The sequence below is a fragment of the Haemorhous mexicanus genome, chromosome Z (genome assembly GCF_027477595.1).
Source record: "Haemorhous mexicanus isolate bHaeMex1 chromosome Z, bHaeMex1.pri, whole genome shotgun sequence".
Taxonomy (NCBI): domain Eukaryota; kingdom Metazoa; phylum Chordata; class Aves; order Passeriformes; family Fringillidae; genus Haemorhous; species Haemorhous mexicanus.
In genome coordinates, this window is record NC_082381.1 from 88,427,699 (window position 1) to 88,455,485 (window position 27,787).

Sequence of the window (27,787 nt, forward strand, 5' to 3'; positions counted from 1 at the left end):
TTCACGTTGCTCCCCACACCTCTAGTCCCCACATTCCCCCTCCATTTCCCTGATGCCAGAGCATCTTCTCCCTCTCAAGTCAGGGGCTCACAGGACACAGCTGAGCACCAGAGATGTCCAAACTCCCCCAGGGGTGTCACCTCCTCCCAGAGCCAATGTTTGCTCCAGAGAGCAGGGCTTTGTGGGAAGCTCCCTACCTTGCCCATCATCAGTGGAGGTGTCTTGATTCCAGAGTGATGTCCATTCCCTGCACACCTCACTTTGTCCTGCTCTTTTAAGCAATGATGGGCTTGAAACTGAGCCTCAGAAAGCTGGATTCAAGAATATTTAGAATTTAGAACAGACACTGGGAAGACATTCTTGGCGGTGAGTGTGGTGGGGCACAGGGTGCCCAGAGCAGCTGTGGCTGCCCCCGGATCCCTGGGAGTGTCCAAGGCCAGGTTGGGTGGGGCTTGGAGCAACCTGGGAGGGGAAGGTGTCCCTGCCCATGGGAAATGAGAGGGTCTTTAATATCCCTTCCAACCCAAAACACTCTGTGTTTCTCTGATCATCACCCTTGATGAAGCAGACATCATTAAACACTCTACATGAAGACACAACTGAATGCATTTCAGTATGTGTTTTATTCTCAGTGGCCTGAATTAAAACATGCAAGAGAGTAAATTGAGCTCTTTGACCAAAAAGAGTAAATTGAGCTCTTTGACCAAAACCTCTGCAATATGTGCAGACTTTTCAAGCAGAAAATAAATGTGCTGTGTTGTTCTTGCATTTAAAACACCCTCAGCAGACATGCAGTTCATGCACAAAATTCACTGCTTTGCCACACTGATCCCAAGCCAGGTCTTCAACTGGAAAAACATTCCTGGCCATGCCTGTGTAGGGCTGGAGATCTTTACTCTGCCTGGGGTCTGATGTCTGGAAGGAAAACCCACTGTGCACTTGTGGCTGATGCTTATCTCACTGGTAATGCTGTTCCTGGAATTCCAGGGTCCTCCTTATCTTCAGCAGAATGAACTGTATCCTCAGAGATAACTGCAATAAATAGCACAAAATGCTGTCACGTATCAAAATGTGTTAGTGGGAAAAAAGCCCATCATTTCAGAATGGATAAAAATGTGGTGTACTTGACCCACTTTCATTCAATGCCTGGCAAGGCTGCTCCCTGCCCAGCACAAAGCTGGAGGCTTCACTCTGAATTCCCACAGTATCCTGAGAGCTGGAACTGGACCAGTCCAGGGGTTCAAAATCATAGAGATCTCAGAGGAACCCCAGATTTGTGGTGGGTGTTTGCATCTTTTTGGGAATGGGGTCCTCAAAGACATCCAAGATATGGTTGGGAAGTTGGGAACCACAGGGCTGGTCCCTGTCAGATCCCCCAGGCTCCTTGTGGCCCTGTTGCAGTCTGGTGCTGAGAGCAGCTGCCCTTGCACACCCTTCCCTCACCTCTGCAAAGCCATGAGGAGCTGGCAGATGGCTGGGGGAGAGCTGTCACATTCTGGAATAATGAGAAGAAAAAAGATATGGTGATAAGCAACATTTACCCAAATAAGTGATGTCTAATGAATCCTGGATAATGACTTTAAATAATAAAGGTGGTCAACTAGCAATAGAGGGAGTCTGGAGGATGGTGTGTAAAGTGCTCAGAAAATCAAAAGATAGCCCAAAACAGAAGCTTGAAGGACCTGGTGCTGTTTAGCCTATAGAATTAAAAAAAGGATGAAGGGGTAAATCAAAAAAATTATGTAAATCATAAAACAAGGCCACTGAGGGAAAGGAAATAAACCCTTCATGATCACAAAAGAAGGGCTGAGAAATCATGGGTTTAACCTGCAGGAAGGAAGATGCAGCCTGGGTGACAGACAGGTAATAAAGGCCTGGGAAAAATTGCCTGAAAAAAAGCATAATAATGCTGCACTTGAGATTTCTAAGAACAGGCTGGAAAAAAAACTGATTGCAGGTAGTTTGAGGATGTCTGCATTGCCCTTGGGATTAGCAGGGGGTTAACTGATTTTAAGTGGTCTCTTCCAGCACCATTTTCTATCAATTCAGTTTATTTTGCCTCCTTGACTGGATTGTGTTTTGAAGTTTAAAGAAATACCTCACTCTGGTGTTTTTCTCAGACCATTCCTCCTGCAGTGAAGAAGTCTTCCCCTCCAATAAGGACAACAAACATCCAAAAGGGGGGAATAAGCCTGGAGGAGAGATTACTAACAGCAAAACCCAGGGATGCCGTAGACATTGCTCCAGGAATTCAAGGTTCAACTCTGGACAGGTGACAGCTGAGTTCCTAAAATGTTTTCTTGCAGAGAGATGTGCCAGCCTCGAGGAAATTTGTTCCCATGACATGCTGTGTGTCTGTTGATACCATCCCTGGCATAAAGATCAGCCTAGACATGATAAATCCTTTTGAGGTTCCTCATGCTTAACTCCAGGAATAGATAAAATTATGGGAAAATGACAATAAAGAAAAAGCAGGCAGCACTTTGCACCCCAAAGCTTATTCAGAGAGGAGGGATGTGGCATGGAGAAATGCCACGAAAAAAGCTGGGCCTGGAGAGCCTCTGTTTGGGAAGATCCCAAAAATGAATGAGGTTTTAAGGAGGGGTTACAAGAGGAGGGTGAGCTGGGAGTGGTTAGGAGGAATTTTAATTAACATCAACGTTTGCAATGTTATTTAATAGGGTCCAAAAAAACATCTGAGAGCAGTGAAAGCTGAAACCAGCATTTTCGGAGCAGAGGCAAGTGTGGGGCTGGGGGAGCAGGGCTGGGGTATGAGGGGCACCTGAAGAGGTGGAAGATTCTGGGCAGAGAAAAGTGGTTTTGGGAGAATTGCAGGGTGGAGGAGAGCTGAGCATCCCTGGGGCAGGAGAGGCTCCTGGGGCTGTGCACAGTGCAGGGACATCCCAGGTGACATCTGGGGAGGTAGAAAACCAGCAGCATCAGAAACTGAGGCTCTTTTGTGACCAGAAACCCCCACACCCCGAGGTGCTGGGGGCACTGAGGGGCTGCTGTCTGGATTACACCCCTTGCAGAAGCTGCTGAGCCCTGCCCTCCCAAATGGATGCCCTTTCAGAAATGGCATGGAAGAGTCTGACCTTGGTGAAGGCACCAGGACAGCCCCAGGTGTGTGTCCCAAGGATGAGGACAGGCACAGGTGTGTGTCCCGAGGATGAGGACGGTCCCAGGTGTGTATCCCGAGGATGGGGACAGCCCCAGGTGTGTGTCCCAGAGGATGAGGACAGCCTCAGGTGTGTGTCCAGAGGATGAGGACAGGCACAGGTGTGTGTCCTGGGGATGAGAACAGCCCCAGGTGTGTGTCCCGAGGATGGGGACAGCCCCAGGTGTGTGTCCCGAGGATGAGGACAGGCACAGGTGTGTGTCCAGAGGATGAGGACAGGCACAGGTGTGTGTCCAGAGGATGAGGACAGCCCCAGGTGTGTGTCCCAAGGATGAGGATGGCCCCAGGTGTGTGTCCCGAGGATGGGGACAGCCCCAGGTGTGTGTCCCGAGGATGAGGACAGCCCCAGGTGTGTGTCCTGAGGGTGGGGACGGCCCCAGGTGTGTGTCCCAGGGGTGGGGACAGGCACAGGTGTGTGTCCAGAGGATGAGGACAGCCCCAGGTGTGTGTCCCGAGGATGGGAACAGCCCCAGGTGTGTGTCCCGAGCATGGGGACAGCGTCAGGTGTGTGTCCCAGGGCTGGGGACAGCCCCAGGTGTGTGTCCCGAGGATGGGGACAGCCCCAGAGCCGCAGCAGCAGGGTTCAGGAGGGCACACAGTGCCAGGGCCACATGCCCAGGAGCAGCAGTGGCCCTGCCGAGGGCTCCGTGTCCCGGCCCGGGATGCGCCAGCCCGGGCACGGCCGGCAGAGGAGCGGGAGTGGCGGCTCAGCCCCGTCCCCTGCCCGAACTTGTCGATGGGGCTGTTGAGAGCGATGACATAATTACAGTTTCAATCGCAGATTAATAAGAAGTGGGGTGGTTTTTTTCTTTTTTTTCTTTTTCTTTTTTTTTAAGCAAGGTGAGGCATGCCTGAACTGGAAGGGCATTTAAGCTCCCCGCTGGCTGGGCGCGGAGGGTGCCGTGCCCTCTTTGATGTCTCCTGGCGTGGAGGTGCTGCAAACACCGGCACTGGTGTCCCAGCTGCAGCTCCCCTGCCCGTGCTGTGCTCTCCTTCAGCTTTCCTCTCCGGGGCTTTCGGACTCCAGGCAGTATAAATGGAGAACACATCCCAGCCTCTGAATTAAGTTCTGCTGGTGGAGGAGAATCACTCCAGATGCCACCAAAGGCACTGGGAGGAAAGGGAAACTGAGGCAGAAGCAGCTTGCCCAGGCCATTTAGAGAGTTTCTGTGACGTGTCAGGCCCAGGGGTGCACCTGGAATGGTGCAGTAGCTGGAAGAGGTGGCAGAGTGAGGCCAGCGTGGCCTGTGGACCACTGTGCAACTGTGAGATGAGAGGGATGGCATCCATGGGCCATATACCAAAATCCAAGCTTAAAGTCCAGCTTTTGGAGTTCTGGAGCATCAGAAAATCAACCTAGGGGTTTTAGACCCTGAGAAACTGCTTAAAGCAAAGCCAGAGGAGGGCAGAAATTTGTTGCTTCAGGGAATGATGGGCATGTAAGGAAATTTCTATCAATTTCCACCACAGCTTCCACAACTTCTTGTCTCTGTGAGATCACCCATTTTTTCTCCTTCCCCAACACTCAGTCCCACATAGCTTACCTGGACTAGCTGAATCTCTCACAATATTCAGGTTTGGATGTTTCAGTGCCTGCTGGAGGAGCTTTGGCACACCTTTGGGTATGTCAGACCTGGGGCTGTCCCTCAGCTACTCCCAGCAGAAGTCCCAGGGCCCAGCCAAGCCCTGCCAACACAACCATTAAAAAAAAAAAAAAGAATCACCCACATCCTCAGCTGACTTAAAATCATGATAACTCCTAATAACCTTTTTTTCTCCGCCCTTACCTATCCAGGCTCAAATCTTCATCCTGCACTTGTCAAAGTTCTCCTGCATTCAGAGGACTGGAGAGTTTTGCTTTCCACTCTCTTACACTTAGACAACTCCTGGATCTCACAAAGTGCTTGTGAGACTCTTGTAGCCAGTTGGGAGGCAGCAAGCAGAGCCCACAAGTGGGAGCCTTTCATGGAGCTTCAAAAGGCAGATGAGAGTTTGGGACTGACATGTATAACCGAGATCTGCTGCTGCTCCTTTGGTTTCCTGCTCGTCGTCTTGCCCAACTCCACTTTCAGGTTCCTTTTAGACATTCCCCAAGTTCTGTTTCACCATTTTCCAGTGCCCCTGAGGTTGTTCTGCTGGACTGTTCATCTCCCCTGGAAGGGGATGGGTGTATTTGGAGCTGCTGAGCTCTGAACACCAGAATCCCTCTGGCTCCATCTCCCTGGATTTTCCCAAGCCACGAGCAGTCCATATCTGAGATCGGTTTCCTCTAACAAATCCCGTCCCTATCTAGGGATCTGCTTTCCTGCAACAAAAATATGCCCCAGGTGAGAAATTTGCCTCCTGAACTCAGTGTGACCTCCAAGAGCTGAAAGACTTTGGATTAGGAGTATTGAGCTTGACTGGGCTGAAAATCAATCCAACCCCAGAGCCTCGCTGCTGCCAAGAGTGGTGATGCATCTCTGCAAAAAAAAAAAGTCCCAAGAAAAGTTATTTTTGTAGTATACACACTAAAATGCCAGTGCTGTCCCAGTCCAGCAGGCTCTCTCAGGCCTCCAGGGAATGATCCCAGTTATAGGTTGAGATCCCACTCTCCTCCTCTCCATGGGCAGCAGACAGAACTGGCAGCTCCTCCAACTAGGGATTCTGCTGCATGGGTTTTTTTAATGCTTCAACTGCAGCCTTTTGTCCCTAGAAAACACCCTAAAAGAAAAAAAAAAAAAAGAGCCTGAAGGGTTAAAACAGCACTGAAAGTTTTACGAGGCCAGGCTGCAGATGTTGTAGGCAGGGAGATGAAAGCAAACCCTTCTGCCCGGCTGTGGAGGCTGTGAGCCCTGAAGAGCCCCTCTGAGGGAGGCAATTCCCTACCTCCAGCCCCTCTGCACGCTGTCTGCTGGCTGGAAGTGGTTCTGCTGGTGAGCCCACAAGCAGCACATCGCTGCACGAGGCCTCTCCATCCCACTGCTCGCTCTTGATCAATTATTAAAACCAGAAAATTCTCCAACCATGAAATTCATCCCAGCTTCCCCATGGCATGCTGGGCTGGAAGAACCAAACCGCAGGGCCTGAGCTTCCAGGGTAGAAGTGAATACCACTTCCAGCAGGGCATTTTGGGGTGCTGGATCATCTCCATGGCTTTGGTTTGGTTTGTGCCAGTGTCTCCCTGTGGCTCCTGCAGCCCCCCCTAGGTGACCAATGTGCCCACCCACTGCTCTGCAGGACCCCACCACCCAGCTCCCACCAGGAGGTTGGTGTCCCTTCTTTCACCTTCATCAATCTTCATCTTTCACTGGAGCCCTTTTACATCATCTTCATTTTCTAGTTTCCTCCTGTCAGCCTTGGCTTACCTTGCTGATGAGTGGCAAAACTTATTTTCTGACCCATTTTTCCACTGGAGATGTGCTCTGAACTGAGCTACCAGGTTTGGTAGCTGTTCTGCTGGGCCCCAGTTATGTCCCTTCACTGGCTGTAGGTTGGAGCCAGAGCTGTCCTGTTCCTTTCTTTGCAGCATGCCGTGTGCAAAGCAGATATCTTTGGGGTTAGAATGTGTTTTTTCCTATTTTAGGAGTATTCATGCTGACATTCTCATCTGGGCAGCTGCAGGGAATAACAAGAGACCCCCCTCAGCTCTCACACAACAACTCCCTGGAGGTCTTTGGTGGTCCAGCTCCAAACCCAGAGCACGGATATGCCTCAGAATAACTTACATATTTGCTACAGGGCAGAGGATATAAATACATCCATGGTAATGCCAGTCCTATGTATCGCCTCGACAGCAAAATTAGTGCTTAGTTCCTTGCAATATGTGGGATTTTTTTTCCCTTTTTCCCATGCGTGTTGTAACCCTGGTAACCGACAGCGCCCGCACCAACCACGTCTGACTCGCACTGCTTTGTTCCTGTCTGGTGCAAAAAAAGGCTGCAAACACTTCACCACGCTGAAAGCTAGTGAAACCACCCAGATCTGACTCTCAGAGCTGATCTAAAACCCTGAGGGCCTCAATGGCCCTCCCTTCAGCCCTGACCCTGCTCAGATGCAAGGGATGGAACCAAGAGCCTTGAGAGCCTGCCCGGGACATCAGGCACAGCCAAGCTCAAAGGGGCTCAACACTTCTTCAGAGCTCCCACACCCTCCCAATGGTGCCTACAGACTGAGCTCTGTGTGTGGAGGGTGCAAGGGGACCCCTGACCTCTTCTTTCAGCCCAAATATAGATATGTCATACTGCAGATGGCACTGGGCACTCACAGGCTGGGGGCAGGAACACCAATGTCCTCCTGCACAGAGTGTCTTAACCACTGAAGGAGGGTTGTGCTCCTGCTCAGCACTGCTTTTCCTTGCTCACCAACCCAGGGAGCACCCCAAAAGCGCAGACACCAAAGCACCAGCCCAGACAAAGCAGACCCTTGTTCCCACCAAGGGGTCCCTGGAGGAGGATGAGTCACAGCACAGCTCGAGCTGCCTTTGCTGCAGGACAGATCTGCTCAGGCAGTCTTCTCCCTCCACCCAACCCTTGTCATTTTTGGAAGTGGGAACTCAATTCACACTCAGACTTCCGCCACATTTTCAGACTTGAACCTTGCCACCAGGTTCAGGAGACATTTAGACTCATGGAATCCTCGGGGTTGGAAAAGACCTCCAAGGCCATCAAGTCCAGCCTCTTGTGCAGCGTGTGAGCATTGGAGCCTCTTTGCTTTCAGAAACCAGTGTCTGAAAAATAACCCAAGGGGATGCTCAAATGCATCCCCAGGAGCACTTTGGCAGCTCATGGCGGTGATCCAGTAGCAAGACAAGAGGAAGCATCCTGTGCTTTTCCACTGGAGCTGATGACAGGGACCTTGACTGGCAAACATTTCACAGCAGTGACTTCCCCATTAACCACAGCAGCCACCACTGCCTCGCAAGCTTTCTGTGGTTTTATTCATTCCATCTTTAGGCCACACAAAACTTTGTACAGTGAGTTGCTGGAGAGGCTGGGGGTGCTCCTCTGCCTCCTCTGTGTAAGGCTGAGCAGGGCTCCTGCCAAAGTCTGGTGACACAGCGAGGTCACGGGGGACAGACCTCCCCAGCCTTGAGTCAGCTCTTCAGCCACAGCTGCTCAGGGCCAGTCCTGGCTTTGCTGTCCACCCTCAGCACATCACCTCTCACAGCTGCTTGTTGCAAAAATGTCTGCTCCAAAAAAGCTCATGTGTGTCCATGGTACTGTCCAGATAAATGGCATGGGAGTGGCTCCATCTTCTCTTCTTGCCCTGAATATTTCTCACAATTAAAATGGTCTGTCCCAGCCCATTTTAATCTCCTCCTTCAAACCACCAGAGGTGTGCCCCCATCCTGGTATCTTCTTTCCAACCTGTGCCCAATAAAACAAGACTAATTTTTAAAAGCATGTAGACAATGCAAAGAAAATGCTTGTAGGGATGTGTCTTGTTAATTCCTCTTCAGCCAATTTTTCTCCAGTTTGCCTCCACAAGGGCTTTCAGACCAGGGGATAGGTAGACAGACAGAGGGATAGGTAGATAGAGATAGATAGACAGACAGAGGGATAGATAGATAGATAGATAGATAGATAGATAGATAGATAGATAGATAGATAGATAGATAGTTATAGATATAGATATAGATATAGATATAGATAGATAGATAGATATAGATAGATAGATAGATAGATAGATAGATAGATAGATAGATAGATAGATAGATATAGATAGATAGATAGATAGATAGATAGATATAGATAGATATAGATATAGATACATAGATATAGATAGATAGATAAGATAGATAGATAGATAGATAGATAGATAGATAGATAGATATAGATATAGATAGATATAGATAGATAGATAGATATAGATACATAGATATAGATAGATAGATAGATAGATAGATAGATAGATAGATAGATAGATATAGATATAGATATAGATAGATAGATATAGATAGATAGATAGATAGAGACAAATACCCAGCTGAGTTACCATTTGCAAGCTGACATAAAATCCACTGGGGCAACTTTACACCAGTGAAAACACAACCAGCACAAAAAAATCAGCTTTTCCATGGATTTGAGCTGCCTGGAGCAGCCAGCCCATGACCACCACACTCTCCTGAGGGCTGCATGGGCAGAAGGACCCGTTCCCCTGAGGGCTTGCGGATGCCCTGGGGAGGGTGGGCAGTGAGCCAGGTGCTGAGCATCACCTGGCACTGGGATCATGGCTCTGCACCACCTGCAAATGGCCTTCCTATGTGGAAAACCATGATCTGAAGAGGGTGGAATTTCACTGCCTTTCCTTGCAGTACTTCAGCAGTTGACACATTTTTTTTAGGACAAAAATGCAGTTTTTATCGTAAATCTCACATGTGATTTAGGACAAAAATTGCATTGTTTGACCCTTCTTTATTGCACTCTTACATTACTGCTGAGCACCACTGGGGAAAAAAGGCCCCACTGTGCTGCAGTTTAAGATGTTGTGGTGTGTTGTCAGAAGATTTAGCACTTTTGGTTCTGGAGCCACGGTCCAAAGCAAAAATACAGTTAAAAAGAACAGACTGATTTCAGCCATCCCAATTTTCCAGAGAAATTTTTTTCTAAGAAGGAGAGGAGGGAGACATGTCCCACCATCCGCTGGGAAATCTGGACTTCAGACTGTGTCAGCCACCTCATGTCTGAGCCTCTTAAGCAGATGGGATTTCTCTAAGGTGCTTTCCAAGGAGGGAAGAGTGGGATCCACAGATAAGCTGTACAGAGCACGATGATAGGTGAGGTCCCAGGGCCACCATTGCTCTGCTGAAGATGTCCATGGAGCTGGGGTGGGCCTGAACTCAGGTGCTGGAGGCTTGAGGCAAGAAGGACATCATGTTTCTGTCCAGGACTGACTTGGACATCAGCATTTTCATTTTGGAAGGAGCTGGCTTTGTCCTTGTCTGCAGCTCTTTCCTCTGTGCTTCTGCAAAGACCAGGTTTGTACCAGGTCAGCACTTTGCTTTGTGTGGTGCAGCTTTCCCGACCCCTGAAGATGGAATTACAGCACTGGAACACTCTTGACAAGGGGAAATTCCTCCCTGCTTAATCTCTAGTCTCTATTTTAACCTCCCACTCTCCCTACATCCACCAGCCCCAGAGCTAACCAGTGAATGGGGACACATATGAACTGGTGCTCAGCATCCTTCTGTCATGTTATTTTTTATTTTCTTGTTGAATGAGGGCTAAAATTATCTCAGCAGGAGGTGAGGGCTGGAACATTTCAGCTAAAACTGTCATAGTATTGAAAAGCCAGAGTTTTGCTGATTATTTTTCAGCTTTCTTACTGTGAACAGCCTTGCCTTGCCTTTTATTTTGACAGATGAATGCAAGCAAAGATCTCAGAGAATAAAGTGATCCGCCTGGCTTTTCAGGTCACTCTCCAGATGATTTTAATATTTGACCTGGAAAGGCATGTCCAGCTGAAGGTCCAGCCAGCTCAGTGTGGCACAGCCATGGCCAGGGGAAACCACACGGGGCAAGGTGTAAAGGTTGTGGAGGATATCCCAGACCCTCACTGCACCCTGCAAATGACACAGGAGCCCAGCAGCACTGCCCCCACCACGGGCACATCATGGGCACACCTCCACAGACAGACTCTGGCTTTGCTGGAACAATTTTCCTCCTTGCATTTTCATAGAACAACAGAGCAATTTAAAGCCCATCCTGTGCCATCTCCTGACATGGGCAGGGACACCTTCCTCTGTCCCAGGCTGCTCCAAGCCCCATCCAGCCTGGCCTTGGGCACTCCCAGGGATCCAGGAACAGCCCCAGCTGCTCTGGGCACCCTGGGCCAGGGCCTGCCCACCCTCCCAGCCAGCAATTCCTCATTCCCAATAGCCCTTCTGTGCCTGCCCTCTGGCCCTGGGAAGCCATTCCCTGGCTGCTGTCCCTCCATGCCTTGTGCCCAGTGCCTGTGCAGCTCTCCTGGAGCCCCTGGAGGCCCTGGCAGGGGCTCTGAGGTGTCCCTGGAGCCTTCTCTTGTGCAGGTGAGCAGCCCCAGCTGTGCCAGGCTGGCTCCAGAGCAGAGGGGCTCCAGTTCTTGGAGTATTTTTGTATTTTGGAAAGCTGCTGTGAAGAGTTTGATTATGGGTACAGTACTTTGAACCTTCACTTTCAGAATGAGCAGCTTCTTGTAACCTCTGTACCTCACGAGTGGGATTCCTGGAAAACAGGAAGGTTAAATGATTTGGTCACATCTCATGGACTAATGAGCAGGGACAAAAATCAGACCTTAACTCAAGGAACAAAGGCACCTATGCTAGAGTTTGGTTGCAGGGTCTTAGGCACCAGGACACAGTATGTACCTCATGGAACAAGGTGAAAACCCACGAGAACACCTCTGCAATGCCGAGCTCTGGGCTCGTCCATGTGGCTCAGGTGGTGCCACACCTCAGGCTCAAAGCTATCATCTCCTCTCTTCTTAAGACCCAGCAGCCCAGCTTGGAGGTGGGAGAAGCAGAAGTGAACCAAATATTCCCTTTCTCTTGGTTAATCCAGAGTAAAACCCACCCAGCTGTGGCTGCCCCATCCCTGGAAATGATCCGGGCCAGGCTGGATGGGCTTGGAGCAACCTAGGACAATGGAAGGTGTGCCTACCCATGGCAGGGGGGTGGAACTAGTTTAAGGTCGCTTGCAAACCAAATAATTTTCTGATTTTTGCGATTCTTAGACAGCTAGCTGCAATCCCAGCATGACCAGGGACCTGGTCACATACCTGGATTTGGAGTGGTCTTTCCAACCCCAGGTCCCTGCTGCCCACAGAGACCTGCTCATGCAGATCAGTGCTACACAGCTCAAGAGGAGCAAGCAAAGGGTCGTGTGAGGCACTTGTCTGCTTCCCCCTTCACCTGCAGTGCCCTTGATGGTGATCCTGGAGCTTCTGATGGATGCCATCACTGCTAGCTTGGCCCATGCACCCCTCAGGTGTCATGGCTTTATTGGGTAGCTCACATTTGGTGGCTCAGAACAGAAATGAGCCAAATTGCAGCACAGGTGGGATTGTTTCAACTCCTGGGCGTGTCTTAGTGCACATCAAGTGACACGGGATGGGTGCATCCATCCTGCCTCAGCTTCCCATGCAGATTCCCTCCTGAAGGATGAGGAGAGAGCCTGGGAAGTGAAACAGGCCCAGCATCAAACACGGCCATGTGCTCAGTGCCATGAATCCAGCTGAAGGCACAGCCCATTTGGAGGCACCCAAGGTGCTGGGGGTAACAAGATCCTTTTCCAGACCCCCAGAGGATAGTCTTTGCCAAGTCTGTTTATTCATTGATTTAAGAAATCCAGCTGCAATTATGAACAAGCTACTGAGAAATGAAGCCTGAGTTGGGGACTTAGCTCAGGGCAGGGCTTTTTGCCACTGTGCTCAAACCTGTGCTTGCTTCATTGCAGCCCTGTCCCTACCACCATCACATGCATGATGCAGTCACAGTGCTGATTTCATCACTTCACTATACATCACACAACTTGCTGGCAGCAGAAATCTCTTCTACCAAAGTCTCAAGGCTCTGTGACAAAGGAGACAGAGAAACAATCCTGGTCATTGCCATTATCCTGTCACATTGCCTTTGTCAGACAGCACAGAATCCTGGATGATCATTGGAATAATTGGCTCCTGCAAAAAGAACCAGCCTGGGTCTTGAAGGCATGGGGCAGCTTGATCTGTTTCCCCAAAGATGTCAATTTTCCATCGGTTCAGGTTTACTTTAATTTGGAATAAATCCTAAAATCTTGCTAACCCTTTCTTGTCAAGCCTTTTTTGCATTTGGCACACAGCTTTGCTGAGACCATGCTGAGCAAAGGCTGTGTGCCAGTAAATCCCTCTGGGGAGGGCACACCTGTGCTGGACAGAGGGCACAGCACCGAGCTCACAGGGACTGACCTGCTGAGATGCCCCCCACCCTCTGGAGGGGTCACATCCCTGGGGTCCCAGGGTGGGAGCTCGCAAGCCCATCTGGACATTCTTCTTGCCCACTTCTTCAGCCTCCAGGACTCCACTCAAGGTGCTGCCCCACGGAAGGCAGGAACAATTTACAGGGATTTGTCCCTGGCACAGCCCATGTGCAAGGAGGATGTGGAGCAGGGAATGCCTAGAGGCAGGGTGAGGGGGCAAAAGGAACAACCACCTTGATTTCCAGAGGCATGGGAGATGAAAAGGGTAGGAAATAGTCAAGGAAAACCCAAGGACTGGCTTCTTCCTGATATTTTCCTCCTCAGCTGCTGGCACAGGCTGCCTGTGTCCCAGCAGAGAGCACAAGGCTGGCCCAGCATTTGTGAGACAGGGGCAGGAGCTGGCTCCCCAGCACTGGGGTTCCTTCAGGCTGAAAGTAGGAGAAATAGGAGCAACAGCAAAAACAACCCAGGGGGTTTGGGGCAGCCAGTCCCTCCAGCCTTGGGCTGACGGGGTGCATCCAAACAGGGCAGCCAAAAGTCCGTGGGCACTGAACCAGGCCAGGGGAGCCCAAGGCTCAGGACCATCCCACACAGGTGTTACCCACCCCAGAGAGGCCCCACTCAGGGCTGGGGTGGGTGCTGTGGGTGCTCCCACCACTGACCCCAGGCAGCACCCACTCAGGGCAGCACCTCTCCAGCCTCCCTCATCCACACCCCCAAAAAAGCCACTTGGCACAGTTTGGGATCAAGTGTACATTTTTATTTTTTAATGGAACATAGACTCCTTTAGAAAAAGAAACATTCAGCTGGATGATAACACCCATAGAAAAAACACCAATCTTGTGTTCTCTTTTTTTTTTTTTTTTTTAATTTGGCATTTGTTATCTGCATTTATATTAAAGCAAAGTGCATCTTTCTTACTTTTTTCTCGTTTATACACATTGCACAATACATAAATAATGATGCTTATAAAACGTCTTTATATTTACAAGTAATAATATATTTATATATAACATAAAATACATTTTTTTTCTTTAATAAATCTCAGGGTTTTTTTAAGGAGTCCTTTCTTTTGTGTGGGTGTTTTTCCAAAGCACTACAATGCTAAAGTTCCAAGAAGAATGTTCTCTTGTTCAATTAAACCTTTATATTTAGAAAAATAGCTTATGTTAAGGTCTAAACATGCTCATTGAGCTAAGAACAGTGTAAAAGTATCATACTCGTGTATGAATTCAAGAAGAAATGAAAGCACAACTGCATTTCCAGATAAGATGGTACCTGGATAACCTGATCTAAGCAGGTTATGACACACCGACTGTTGTGAACACTTTTTCTCTTGTTTTTCCCACTTGTTTTTCTTTAGTTTTAATTTTTATTATTTTTTATTTTTTTAGGTCTAGAATTCTGTCACTTCTCATCTCAGCTCAAATGATCAAAGCACGGGCCATGCCCGGAGTCCCCTCCGCTGTTGTTCTCTCCCCTTACATCAATCCACGATCATAAAAAACATAGAAAAAGCAGTGGAACAACGAACACAGTGACAAGACATGAACCCAGCAACAAGAGAAACACGAAAGGTCGGTAGAAGACCTGTCTGGGAAGGTTTTGCACCATCCTTCGGCGGCAACGCGGGGTTAGCACTGCTGGGGAAGGGGTCTCGGTGTCACCGTCACTGGAAGGTGGTGCGTACAAAAACACAGTCATCTCCTTGTGCTGTCCAAGGGAAGGAGCTGTAACATAGAGCTAGTGGCTTTCAAATCCATCGATCCCCATTGGATAATCCTTTTTGAGAGGCGTGAAGTAATTATCTCATGTGATCTATCCCCACTGCACCCTTCTCTCGCCCTTCTGAGAGTTATTGGTCATTCACACTTTTAAAAAATAGATATATTTATCAAAATACCCCAAAGGCAAAAACAACAACAACAAAAAAAACAAACAACAACAACAACAACAAAAATCATCTTTCATAAGCTATTTCTCAAAACGAAGAAGGGCGAACAAAAACAAAACGAAACAAAAAAACAACAACAACAAAAAAAAAGTCTGCATGAAAAGCAAGCACTCAGAAGGAAGTAATAGCAGCAAAGTAGTATAGATGTCATGAGTTCACTCTGTCTCGAGTCATCGGTTGTTGAAAATAACCTCCAACCAGCAGGGGCAACTGCTGATGAACTGTCTGGTGTAGCACTGGCCCCAGCCTTTCACAAAGCTGATCTGCACGGTAAACCCTGTCCATGGCTGCTGCGTGAACTCGTGGTCGTTGGGTCTCTGCAAGGTGTACGCCTTCTCGTAGTCAAAAGCCTTGATGGAAAACCCTGGGAACACTTTGTGAACCAGCAACGTCCTGGAGTCGGGGTTGTCCAGTGTGGCCGACTTGATGAAGATGGGGTAACTGCTGCGGTTGTACACCCACACGCCGTCCACTTCCTTGGTGAGCTGGATGCCGTAGCCGATCTTGCTGCGCACCTTCTGCACCAGCTGGCTTTTGTTGTCTGAGTTGAGCTGTCCGAGGCAGAAACCATTCCCCTGAGGTAGATCATAGAAGATATCCAGGGAGGGCTCTTGGACAGAGTACAGCCGACCCACGCGTGTCTTCTCTTCCCAGTATGCCACCACACACCAGTGTGACCTATCCCCTGGCTCCTGAAGAACTTGAGAATCTGCAGGGCAGCAGGGGGAAAAGAAAAAGGAGAGATTTAGCAACAAGGGAATCAACACCAACCAAAAGCGATGCAGAGACGGCAGGACCTTGCCTGCCCACATCTTCACCACCCTCTCCACACACATATCAACAGCCACAGTGCATCCACTACTTCCAAAAAAACACTTCCAGGTTTGGAACTCGGAACTCAGAACTCGAAAACGCCGCTCCTGTGTCGTTTCAGTGCCTAGCTCTGGCTGGATTTACAGGTCCTGAATGACACAGTCAGCGACAACGACGCAGCCACCCTCACCCAAACCAACACCAGGACCTCCTCCAGTGCCAGCAGGAGAGGTGAGATGCTTGTGCCACCAAACACCTGAACCCCCTGACTCTCACCTACTGAACGATGGATTTATTTCCATCAATGACAATGTACTGTGCACAGACACTGAAAAAAATGAGCTGCTGCTAAGAAAACCACACTGAAAGCCATCCCATGGGACCAGAGGGGATGAGAACTTGACTGCTCCGGTGTGTGGGGCTTTTCCCTGCCTGCAGAGCCTGGGTGATGGGCACTATGGGGACATAAGACGCCTCCCTAACCTCTGGGAAACACCAAAAGACAGAGGGAACCAAAAAATCTCACACAGGTTAACGAAAATGGCCTAAAAACTTGCAAAAAAAAAAGGAGAAGCTCATTTGTGCAGACCTTCTCTCAACACCCTTTCCCATAATTACCCCATGCAGCATGGCAGTGATGTAGGAGGAAAAAGGAAGGCAGGAGGAGGGAAAAAATGTGAGAAAGCCCCTTTTCCTGGTGGAGGATCCCAAGCAGCCTGGCGCTGCTCGCCGGGTAATTCCTTACAGCCTCAGTAGGCATGTTAAGACCTGGGAACTATTCATCTCTATAATAGTATTAAAAAAAAAAAAAATCAAGCTGGGAATGTGAGTTAGTGAGCACTACCAAAATAATCCCCTGAACTATGAGAGAAACTAGTGGAGCTGGGATGGTGGGTGACCCAGCAACCAAAAGCTCTTCCCCTAAGCCTTCCCTCCCCAGGGCAACATGCTGGCTGCCTGCTCTATTTTTTCTTTCTATTGATAAACCCATTTTCCCAGTTTTCTTCCCATCTCGTTCAAGCCCTGCACTGTGCTTTTAAGAGAGGAGAAACAAAAAAAAAAAAAAAAAAGAAAAAAAAAAAAAGAAAAAAAAAAAAGAAAAAAAAAAAGTCCAGCCAGCCACACACTTTTAATTTCCTCATTTCTATGCCAGTGAGGAAAATATTTCTCCAGTTGCTGGAGGCAGCTACTAAAAATGGGCCTGACTGTGGATGTCTCAAAATAGGGACCCTCATTCCCAGGTTAAACCAGGGATGGGGGTTCTGGTCATGCTGGGGTGGTCCCTGGGACAGCATCTGTCAAGGTGCACCCCAATTTGTCCTTCCACTCCCTTTTTTGGTGCCTCACAAGACTCTTGTGTGTAATTTTATGTCCTGGTGAAACCTGGGGCTGAGGAGGGCCAGGGAGGTTGGTTTGGCTTACTTCCTCCCCACTAACACAGATGGGGTGCCATCCATGCAAAAGCACATCCAGAGGGGCAAGAAACACCCCCAGGATGGAGTTTCCACCACCTGACTGGGAGAGAGAAGAATCTGGGAGGGTTGCTTCTGGATCCAGGGGAAGGATGCTCCTCAATCCAGAGGGGGATCTCTGTTGACCACCCACTACCTCCCTCTTCACTGTCAGACTGCTTGTGATGCTCAGAGTCTTTTGGGTTTTGTTTTACAGCAGCTGGGGGAATTTTGGAGCCATCAGACCCCTGCCGAAATTCCTACAGGTTTTTATTGATTCGAACATTAAACCATTCCTTTTGGGAGGTGGCAGAGGGGAAAAAAGGACTTTTTCACCTGGTATTTGCGCTTGCATTAGTGAAGACCATGTAACAACTAGTTCACTGCTGCTTACAGAGAGCTTTTTAATTGGTAGAGCATTTAGGGAAGATAAAAAAACACAAGCCTACCAATAATAAAAAAAAAAAAAAAAGAAAAAATAGAAATCTGCCTTGGCGATGAATGAACGGACCTTTATGGAGGGCTGGAAGTTCATGAATGAATCCCACTAGGTTTCTGAATGACATGGGGTGACCAGACCTCAAGGACAAATCTTAGGTAATCCGGGATGTTTGAGTTTTTTTAAGGAGCTGATGCCAGCACACAGTATAAATATGCCAGAGCCTCTTCCGTTTGCGGGCTTCAGCTGTTGACTGCATGTCTAGTCAAAAATCCATGAGAATATAAGGGCTCAGCTCGGATAAACAGGCTCAGGCCTCCCTGCCAGCCACCACCAAAGCTGCTTTTTGCAGTTGCTGGGACCCCAGAGGAGCCCCCTTGCTCCCATGCGCCTCCCTGGTTCTGGCATCTGCCAGGAAAAGGGGTGGGAAAAGCCAGTGGCATCACTCCGGCAGGAGAGGAGGTGGCAGGAGAGAAGGAAAAAGTGACTCAAGAGATGCTTCCTACAGCGACAGACTTTTTTTTTTTTTTTTTCCCAAAAAGGCTTTTTTTGATGGCAATAATCACGGATCTGTGCAAATGAAGCAAACAGAAGTATAATGCTCAAAAACACCCTGCTGGGTTCACCCTGCGCAACCTGGGGTCACGGCAGGCACCCACCATCCAAATCCCTTCTCTGCCTGCTGCAAACTCACACCAAAACCCAGATCCCAGGAAAAAACTCACAGCCACATCCTCCTCAACACGTCCTCGTGTGCGACAGCCCATAGGCGGCTGCAAACCCTTTGGGATGCCTGTTTTGAGTTAAAAGCATCGTTTTTACGAGCTCCTCGGTGCAAACACGTCCCCTTCTAAATGTCTGGAAAACTCCCAGCAAACTGGGAGCGTTCCCATGTCCCAGCAAACAATGATAATGTTTAATGCTATAAACATCTGCGCTATTATTTCGTTATTAAGGACCCCTCCATTTGCTGCTATCATTGGGTTATTAGGATTTTCCATGGTTTCCATTACAGCCTGCCTTGGGGCTCCAGCAGGCTCCCCCCGGCACGTTGCGCAAGCTCATTGTGAAAAAATAATAGTATAGAAACAACTGAAAATAAAGTGAGTCTGCCCCCAGGAATCTGGGGAATTGTTGTATTGATCACTCACAGTCAGGTCTGCAGAGAGCAGCCGTTCACATTAGCTCCTCACAGAGGGAAGAAACCAAGGCAGTGCCCCAAAGCCCCTGGGGTAACATCTTTTGTCATGTTGGTGCAGATGGTTCATCACCAGTGATGTCCCAGCACAACCATATTACACCACATCCTGCTCCCAATGGAAAACTCTTTTTTTTCCATACTTTTTACACCTTCCTGGATTTTCCTGAGGGGCTGCCCCAGTTTTGCCAATGCATCCACTGTCCTCCATAAAAGCATGATCCCAGCTAAGTCTCAACTCCCCAACCAGCACAAGAGGCTATGAGGTTCCCCACCACTTGCCTTGACCTCCAAATCCATCAGGTCCTGCCAGAACTCTCTCAATAAAAGCCCACAGTCAGAATTTCTCCACAATGGGGAGAAATTCTGTCTGTGGGCTCAGGGCAGGATCCTGCTCCTGCTGAAAATGCTTCATCCATGCAGAAATCCAGCAGGATGGGATACCAAAGCAATAACCCCCCAAAAAACTGACAGCTGCAGGAACAACAGTGGGTAAATTAAAGGATAAATCCACATTAAAGGATATACCCACAGCAGTGGGTATGGGACATTCACACCACAGAAACACCCAAATTTGTCAAGCCCCACACTTGGCTCTTCCCAAGCTATGGCAGAAGGAGCCACATCTCCCCTTGCTTGGAAGTGGCAGGGAATTTCTGGTGTGGCTTTTCTCTCCATCACACGGTGAGTTTTAATTGGATGAAAGCATGTCATCCATACTTTTTCTTTCCAAGCTCCAGCAGTTTTATTAGGAGTTTGGGAGGAAAAAGTTCTCTATTTTTAAGTCACAGAGAACCAAAGCATTTCAGAAAAATTGAATTTAAAAAATAATAATAATAAACTACAACAACACAGCTCCTGTCCTAGGGTTGTTTTAGATCTGTGTTGTCCTCCAGATCTCAGCCTTGTCCCAGTGCCAGGCCCATGAATGCAAAGGGGAGTGAGGCTGAGGATCTTTGAGTTTTGTTCTGGTTTTTTTAGCTAAAGGTTTTCCTGTAGTCAACAAACCTTGAAAGAAAAGAGCAAGTTTAGCACACACTGAGCTATCTGACCCACCAGGATTGCTCCCAGCTGACCACACCAAGGACTGTCAAAATTATCACCAGTAGCTGTGACAACAACTCAAAGTTGAAAAGAGGAAGAAAAAGGCCTGACTGATGAGGATTTAAATACCTGTAATTGGATCTTTCATCAATGACATCAGGTTTAGAGGCAAATCAAACTATCCAAATGTAGAATTATTCAGAACTATGTATGTACACTTTTTGTAATATATGCACATATATATTTATTTTCCAAAAAGCAGTTTTGGTCCTGAGCACCTTCTCATGCTCTTCTAAAGTTCTCACCATCTCACCCCCTCCTCTCCCCCTCATTCTTGGGACTGGATTTCCCACCAAAGGTCAACCCTGACACAATATTCACCATGGTAGCATTTACCCTGAACTGCTAATAAAAGTCCCCTCACTTTCAGAAAGGGTTTTGGTTGGAAAGAACTTTAAAGATCCTCTTGTTTCACCCCCTGCCATGGGCAGGGACACCTTCCTCTGTCCCAGGCTGCTCCAAGCCCCATCCAGCCTGGCCTTGGACACTCCCAGGGATCCAGGGGCAGCCACAGCTGCTCTGGGCACCCTGGGCCAGGGCCTGCCCACCCTCCCAGCCAGCAATTCCTCATTCCCAATATCCCATCTGTGCCTGCCCTCTGGCCCTGGGAAGCCATTCCCTGGCTGCTGTCCCTCCATGCCTTGTGCCCAGTGCCTGTGCAGCTCTCCTGGAGCCCCTGGAGGCCCTGGCAGGGGCTCTGAGGTGTCCCTGGAGCCTTCTCTTGTGCAGGTGAGCAGCCCCAGCTGTGCCAGGCTGGCTCCAGAGCAGAGGGGCTCCAGCCCTGGCAGCATCTCCGTGCCCTCCTCTGCACTGGCTCCAGCAGCTCCAGGTCCTTGTGCTGTTGGGGGGCTCAAAGACTGGGAGAGAACCCTGCCTGGCTTTCCAGGAGACAGCTTTCACAGGGAAAATGAGTGCCACGGGCACTGCCAGGGAGCAGAGGAACACACTAACAGTCCTTCCTCTTTTATCCACCAGCACACACGGAGGGCATTTGTGCTTAAAAAAAAAATTGGCTGGGCTGGTGTCAGCACAACGTGTCTGGCTGGGGCCAGGGCTGAGACCAAGCTCAGCACGTCTCACGCCCGATAATCTCCCCTGGCTGACCTTAAGTGGCATTTGTGTGTCTGGGACAGTACCATGACCCTCATCTTCTCCTACTCTTGGACGTGCAAGAGATGGAGACACAGTACCCAGAAGTTTCCAAGGGGTTTTAAATGCTCTTTTGGAGGGTCCTCAGGGCTTTTCCTGTTGCAGTTTTGCCACTCCTCTTAGTGGCAAGTGCTGATTTTGTAGGGTCTCAGGAAAAACAACCCCCTGACCCCTCCTTGAGAAGTGAAAGGCATTTCATCAAGGTAAGGAGGACACAGAGTATAGTGTGCTCACCAAAACAAAGAAAAATGGGCACCCAAAAGGGTAATCCCAGTCCTTTCTAGTCTCTCAAGTCACTTACAGGGTGGAAGAGCAGAACAAAACAAAACAAAAGAACAAAAACCAAAACCACCAAAAAGATAAACAAACAAATAAACAAAACAATGAAAAATACCTAAAAGCCATATTTCCAGGTACATTCAGCAAAAGCAAAGGAAAAAAAAATCCAAATTAAAGGATAAATCCACATTAAAGGATGTATCCTCCTGCAGAAAAGGGGCTTTGTGCCTTTAACAAAGTTTGTGGGCAGCATGGAGACTCCACCCACAGCAGTGTTTGCCCCAAACCTTTTGTACCTCCCAGCACACAAGGGCTAGACAGCTTCCCCTCCGCCAGGAGCCCCTGCTTCTGATGGCTGGGACGGTTCCTGAAAGCCTAATTTCAAGCATGGTGCTGTGCTAAGCTCCCCTTGCTCTCAGGAGAAATAAACCCTCACATTCTGCGGGGATGGCACCGCCCTGGGGGCCCGTGGGGTCCCTCCACCTCCCCATCAGAAGAGCCCAAGAGCTGAGACAGTCCATCACATCAACACCTACTTAGGGAGCCTTTAATCTGCGGATTATTGACATGATAGACCATAACATCTCTTCAGGAGCCATTACAGCCCATCGTGTCAGTGGGTACTTATGCAGTCCTTAATCCCTGGATTGACAGGCTAGACCATAAATTTGTGTCTGTGTCTAATTAGACGGCTCTTATTGCTCAGCATATAGGGTAGTCATGCAGGCTAAAGAGCCTTAAGATTACTTTTTTAATTTATTAGCAAGTTGTCCAATCAATCACTCAAATGGCTCCTTGTTCCTGGCAAAATCAGTCAACCTTGCACGAAAATAAATGTTAAGTTTCACCGCAAGATTTCAATTTGCTGATGTTTACTAAGATTGAGTCTGATGAGGTCAAGCAGGATAAAATATGGCAGATGCCATCAGGGGAAGGAGTCTCATATTTCCCCATTTTTCTTGGGCTTTGGCTCAGGTTTGTATTAACTGTGACCTGAAAGTTTGGGAGGGCCTTGCTCAGACCCCAGGTGACCCAACCAAAAACTGCCATCACCTTGCCCACAGCTGGGAACCCCCCTCGAGAAATCAGGACACAAATGAGGTCAGGTGAGAAGGTGGGTAGAGTTGATTCACCCCTGAGGACATCCCCTCAGGTTCCCACCCCAGCTTGGTGGTGCCCTGAGTCAGCCTTCCCCCAGCCTGGAACCCAGCCCTGACCTTTTTGGGGGTTAATTCAGTAAGAACATAAAAGTGAGAAAGAAGGAAAGAAAGAACGAAAGAAAGTAGGAAAGAAAGAAGGAAAGAAGGAAGGAAGGAAAGAAAGAAGGAAAGAGAGAGAGAGAAAGAAAGAAAAGAAAGAAAAGAAAGAAAAGAAAGAAAAGAAAGAAAGAAAGAAAAGAAAGAAAAGAAAGAATCCCTGCAAGCATGTTGTTGCAGACTTACAGGGGCTCAAGAGCAAACACCACTATGGCAGATGGCAAGGCTGAACCAGGAGTAATGTCCAAAAATATTAAAAAATATATTAAAAATTATGGGGTGATGCATGTCCCCTGCATTTACAGGACGGCAGAGAAAGAACCTGAGTGAAACTGCCGAGTTCATGGAGTCCACCAAACCAGAAATTTGATTCATAAACATCCTATTAGTCACTGCTACTGTCTAATTACAGTGATTAATCAATTACCACGGCTAAAAATTACTCTAGAAGAGAAGAACCCTTTTCTTGTGACCATTCTCCTTAAAAGCCAAGCAAGGCTGGAGCTACAAGGTGGTGGGGCGGGGGGGGGAAATATGCAGGCACACACCAAAAATGCCTGTCTGCCTGTCTCCAGTGGTTAGAGGAGCCAGCTGACTCCAGTTTCCTCCGTACCAGGCTTCAGGCCTCATCAGCCATGCAAATTATAGAGTACTGTGCTGTCTGAAGGCCGAATTTCGACTCAGCTCAGAGAAAAGCCTTAGAGGAAGGGTGGGGATGAAGAAGCCAGCCAAATCCATTCATAATATTTACAGTAAATGGGCCTCTTTGCTGTTGTTTAGTATACAGTCAGCCTAATTATTTTTGAAGTTTTAATTTAAAGAACCTTCTTTATCTGCCTCTCCTTCTGCACCCCTCAAAGGTGTGGGAAAACTTTTCCCTTGTTTCAAAAAAGCAGTAGGACGGGAATCCCTTCCCCAAGCTCCAACTCGACAGTTGGGTGGGACAAAGGGACACTGCAAGAGCTCAGACCCTTCCAGAGCAGCCCTGCCAACAAAATCCATGGGGTTTTTGAGACTCCCAGGCCATCCAAAGAGTCACAGGGGCATATAGATCCATGTGGAGACCCCCCAGAAGTCCTGGTTTTGCTGCATGTGTTGCTGTTCTGCACTGGTGGGGGCTTGCTGGCTCAGGAGGTGGTGCAGGTGCTCCACTGCCCTGTGCACTCTCCAACCTTCTCCCCTTCCTTGAGGCAACCCGAAATAATCTCACTTTTGTAACAAATCAGCCAAGAGACCTGTCTGGAAAACACAACTCATGAGATGCTGCCCTGAGAGCTCCGGGTGACTCAGGGCTGGTACCAGCCCCAGCTCCCAGAGAGGAGCAGCCACCTCCATGCTTCAGCCTCAGCTACCAGGACACACCTCTTCCCCACCCAAACCCAACCCAGATCTCAGCCAGAAACCTTCTGAGAAAGAGAAACCAGCACACAAAGGGCTCCTGACTTACTGCAATGCAAATCAGACCTAAGGATGAGCTTGCCAAGAATCTCTCTCCCAGCTCTGGCTGTGCTGGAGGCTCCTGTAGCAGCATCCCTCTCCCTTCTGGGATAAATCACACCGCAGATGCTGAAGCCACCAGAGGCCACTGGGCCATGCCAGCCATGGGGTAACAGCCCCCCTCAATGCAGTCACCCAGCTGGGGGTTAGAGGATGACCTTAAAAGCTTTTGCAATGAAAAATAAAGCTTCACTGTTGCAAGGCAGAAAAGGTCATCCAGCGCCCAGGGATGCCCTGGGGAGGGCAGGGATACAGCCCCCAGGAAAGCCGCAGCTCTCCGCAGACAACATGTAGCCATGTGGGTTACACGGTAAAAACCTTGTTAAGGCCTTAATAAAAACTGAAGTAGAGCAGTCTAGGATTTCCAAATGGATACCTAATACACAGATGTGTGTTAGGATTTCCCCCCCCCCAACTGCATTACGCACACACACACATATACACAACACAGCATCACTGCTGCTCTTATTCCAATACTAAAAAAACCCAACCCTCTCCCTGCAGCACACTGACCCAGAATTCTCCCCTAAAGACTGAAAACAGACAGAAATATATGTTTCTCCCCACACCAAAAAAAATAAAAAAAGCTCACTTCTCCCAGCAACTTTTCCCAGAGCAGCATCTCCCTCACAGGGATGTAAACCCATGGAAAAAGCAGAGTAGGAACAAAAGTCCTTTTCACGTTCGTCGTGCCCCGCTCCGTAACAATTATGAAAACTGTTTAGCTGGGCTGGCATTTGGAGCATTTACTGCATTCCTGCCAATAAATTCCAGTCCCGGATCCGATGGAAAAGGCTCCCTCCCTCCCCTTTCCCCTCCCTCCCTTGCCTTCATTCCTCCTGGCTTTCTTTACAACCTAATACCCTGTCGACGCGGGGCCAGGGCCTACTTAGGGGGAAAAAAAAACACCCAGCGCCAGACTGGAGACAGCAGGCAGACTGAAAAAGTTAATCATTACTTCTGTCTGCCTTCATAATCTAATCACGCCTATTCCTAAGAGCAGGCGGTGGAGCACGCCGTACATGGAATATGTACATCCCAGGGTCACCGCCCAGGGATGGACGGACAGACGGACACACGGACAGCTCCAGCCCCGGCCCGGGCAGGGGGCAATCAAGGGATGGACAGACAGGACGGATGGCGTTGGGAAGGAGTTCACAAGCCTGGCCATGCACACACACACACCCCTCCCCTCGCCTCTCACTTTGCTCCGGATTAATAACGCGCAGCAATTATAGAGAATATTATATTCATTAAGTAATTAACCCTCCCGGCGCTCCGGCGGAGCTGGCACCCCCTTCTCGCAGACAGAGGCCAGCAGAGTTTGCCCCAGGCCATAAAATGGGGCAGGTTGGCAGCACACAGGTTAAAAAAAAGGCCCAAAACTCCTCGTGGCTCATCTCGCCCCACTTCTGGTGGCAACAGCAGAGACGTGTCCAGAGAGAGGACCTGCCATGACCAGAGCAGCACCACTGACAGCCAGCAGCATCCTCCCATGGGCACAAAACTCAGGGGATTTGGGGTGTCACCAGCAGCCAGCAGAGTCCTCCCATGGGCACAAAACTCTGGGGATTTGGGGTGTCACCAGCAGCCAGCAGAGTCCTCCCATGGGCACAAAACTCAGGGGATTTGGGGTGTCACCAGCAGCCAGCAGAGTCCTCCCATGGGCACAAAACTCAGGGGATTTGGGGTGTCACCAGCAGCCAGGAGAGTCCTCCCATGGGCACAAAACTCAGGGGATTTGGGCTGTCACCAACAGCCAGGAGAGTCCTCCCATGGGCACAAAACTCAGGGGATTTGGGCTGTCACCAACAGCCAGCAGAGTCCTCCCATGGGCACAAAATTCAGGGGATTTGGGGTGTCACCAGCAGCCAGCAGAGTCCTCCCATGGGCACAAAACTCAGGGGATTTGGGCTGTCACCAACAGCCAGCAGAGTCCTCCCATGGGCACAAAATTCAGGGGATTTGGGGTGTCACCAACAGCCAGCAGAGTCCTCCCATGGGCACAAAACTCTGGGGATTTGGGGTGTCACCAACAGCCAGCAGAGTCTTCCCATGGGCACAAAACTCAGGGGATTTGGGGTGTCACCAGCAGCCAGCAGAGTCCTCCCGTGGGCACAAAACTCTGGGGATTTGGGGTGTCACCAACAGCCAGCAGAGTCTTCCCACAGGGACAAAGCCCATGGGAACTGGACATGACTGGGATGCAGCAGCATCCTCCCATGGGGCTGAAACCCAGGAGCATCCTCACACAGGGATAAAGCCCAGGGAATCTGGGGCTTGGCAAGCCCAGCACCACACCAGCTTCTCCAGAAAATAACTGCAGTGCAACTCTCAGGTGAGCCAAGGCTTCATGCTTTTGACACCCAGGATACATTTTCCATGCTTGGCTGTGACAAAGAACAGTAAAACTACAGGCCTCTGCTTATGATTTATGGGTTTGTTCCTTATCATGAGCTAAAAAGTCTCAGACTGGCTTCCAAAGTAAATGAATTCATCAGTTCAAATGCAGTGATGTAACTTCAGGCTCCCAGCTCCTTTTCCAAATAAAACTCCTGTTACTTGATTCCTGCTCAAAGAATGATTTTATGGAGTTATTGACTCCATCCGCTCTGCCTGGGAAGGTGCTGCCGGAGCCCAGCCACGAGGTCACTGACAGCCTCATCCCATGGCTTAGTTTCTTGACTGTTTTGCCATTTTCCCTGCTTTTCGACTCAAAACCCCACCTTGCACATCAGTGTGCAAACAGACACTCAACTCCCCTGGTATTATTTTGAATTACCCGCCATGGAGGGGGCTCCTCCTCAGCAGTGACACCTGGTAATTTTTATCACCCATAAATTTGACCCACAGCCTTCCATCACCAAAAATCACTGGATCCACAGCCAACCTCTCCACTTGCAAAAGTGACAGACGCCAGAATTTCCACCACCTTCCTAACAGCTGAGTTTCTCCATCACAAAGTCACCTCTTATTTATGAAGCTCTGGTTTCTATGAACAAAATCTCTTTAACCTGTGTAAGTATTACAGAGAATCCTATACAAATATGGAACATATTCAGTATACAATATATTAAATATATGCAACCTATATATCCATAGAATATATATATCATATATTGACTATACCTTACATAATTATATAAATAATACATGGAATAAATTATCTCCATACATATTCAACCTACAGACAGAGATTGAATAGATTTTGCTCATTATTTAACCATCTACAGCCTCACTTATTACGTACATCTGTAAGATACATATTTACAACTAGGGTTAAGAGCCTGAGCAGTACTGGATTATTCCCTTCATGGCAAAATTTTCCTTTCCACATGCTCAGGGAAAAGTCACAGGAGCCAGGACTTCACCCCAAAGCTGGCTCACCAAACCCCAGCACTCCAACAGGGATCCCACTTGATGGCTGAGGGAGGGTGAGGAGGGACCACGGAGCCAGGCACAGGTCCCCACACACAGGGAGCATCACCAAGAGCATCACCAGGACCTCCTGCAACCAGCCCACGGTGCTTCAGCACTGCCAGCACAACCCAACCA

The 27,787-nt window shown here is 48.9% G+C and overlaps 1 protein-coding gene across 3 annotated transcripts in view; it reads right to left on the reverse strand.

The window, feature by feature from the left end:
• Nucleotides 1-13,830: 13,830 nt before the first annotated feature.
• Nucleotides 13,831-27,787, reverse strand: part of SMAD7 (SMAD family member 7) — a 28,240-nt gene continuing 14,283 nt past the window's right edge. For all 3 annotated transcript variants that reach the window (XM_059873910.1, XM_059873909.1, XM_059873908.1), the window contains one exon: nt 13,831-15,755. In XM_059873910.1, the coding sequence (XP_059729893.1) occupies nt 15,217-15,755 (539 nt within the window). In that variant the 3' untranslated portion in view covers nt 13,831-15,216. The remainder of the gene's footprint in view (nt 15,756-27,787) is intronic.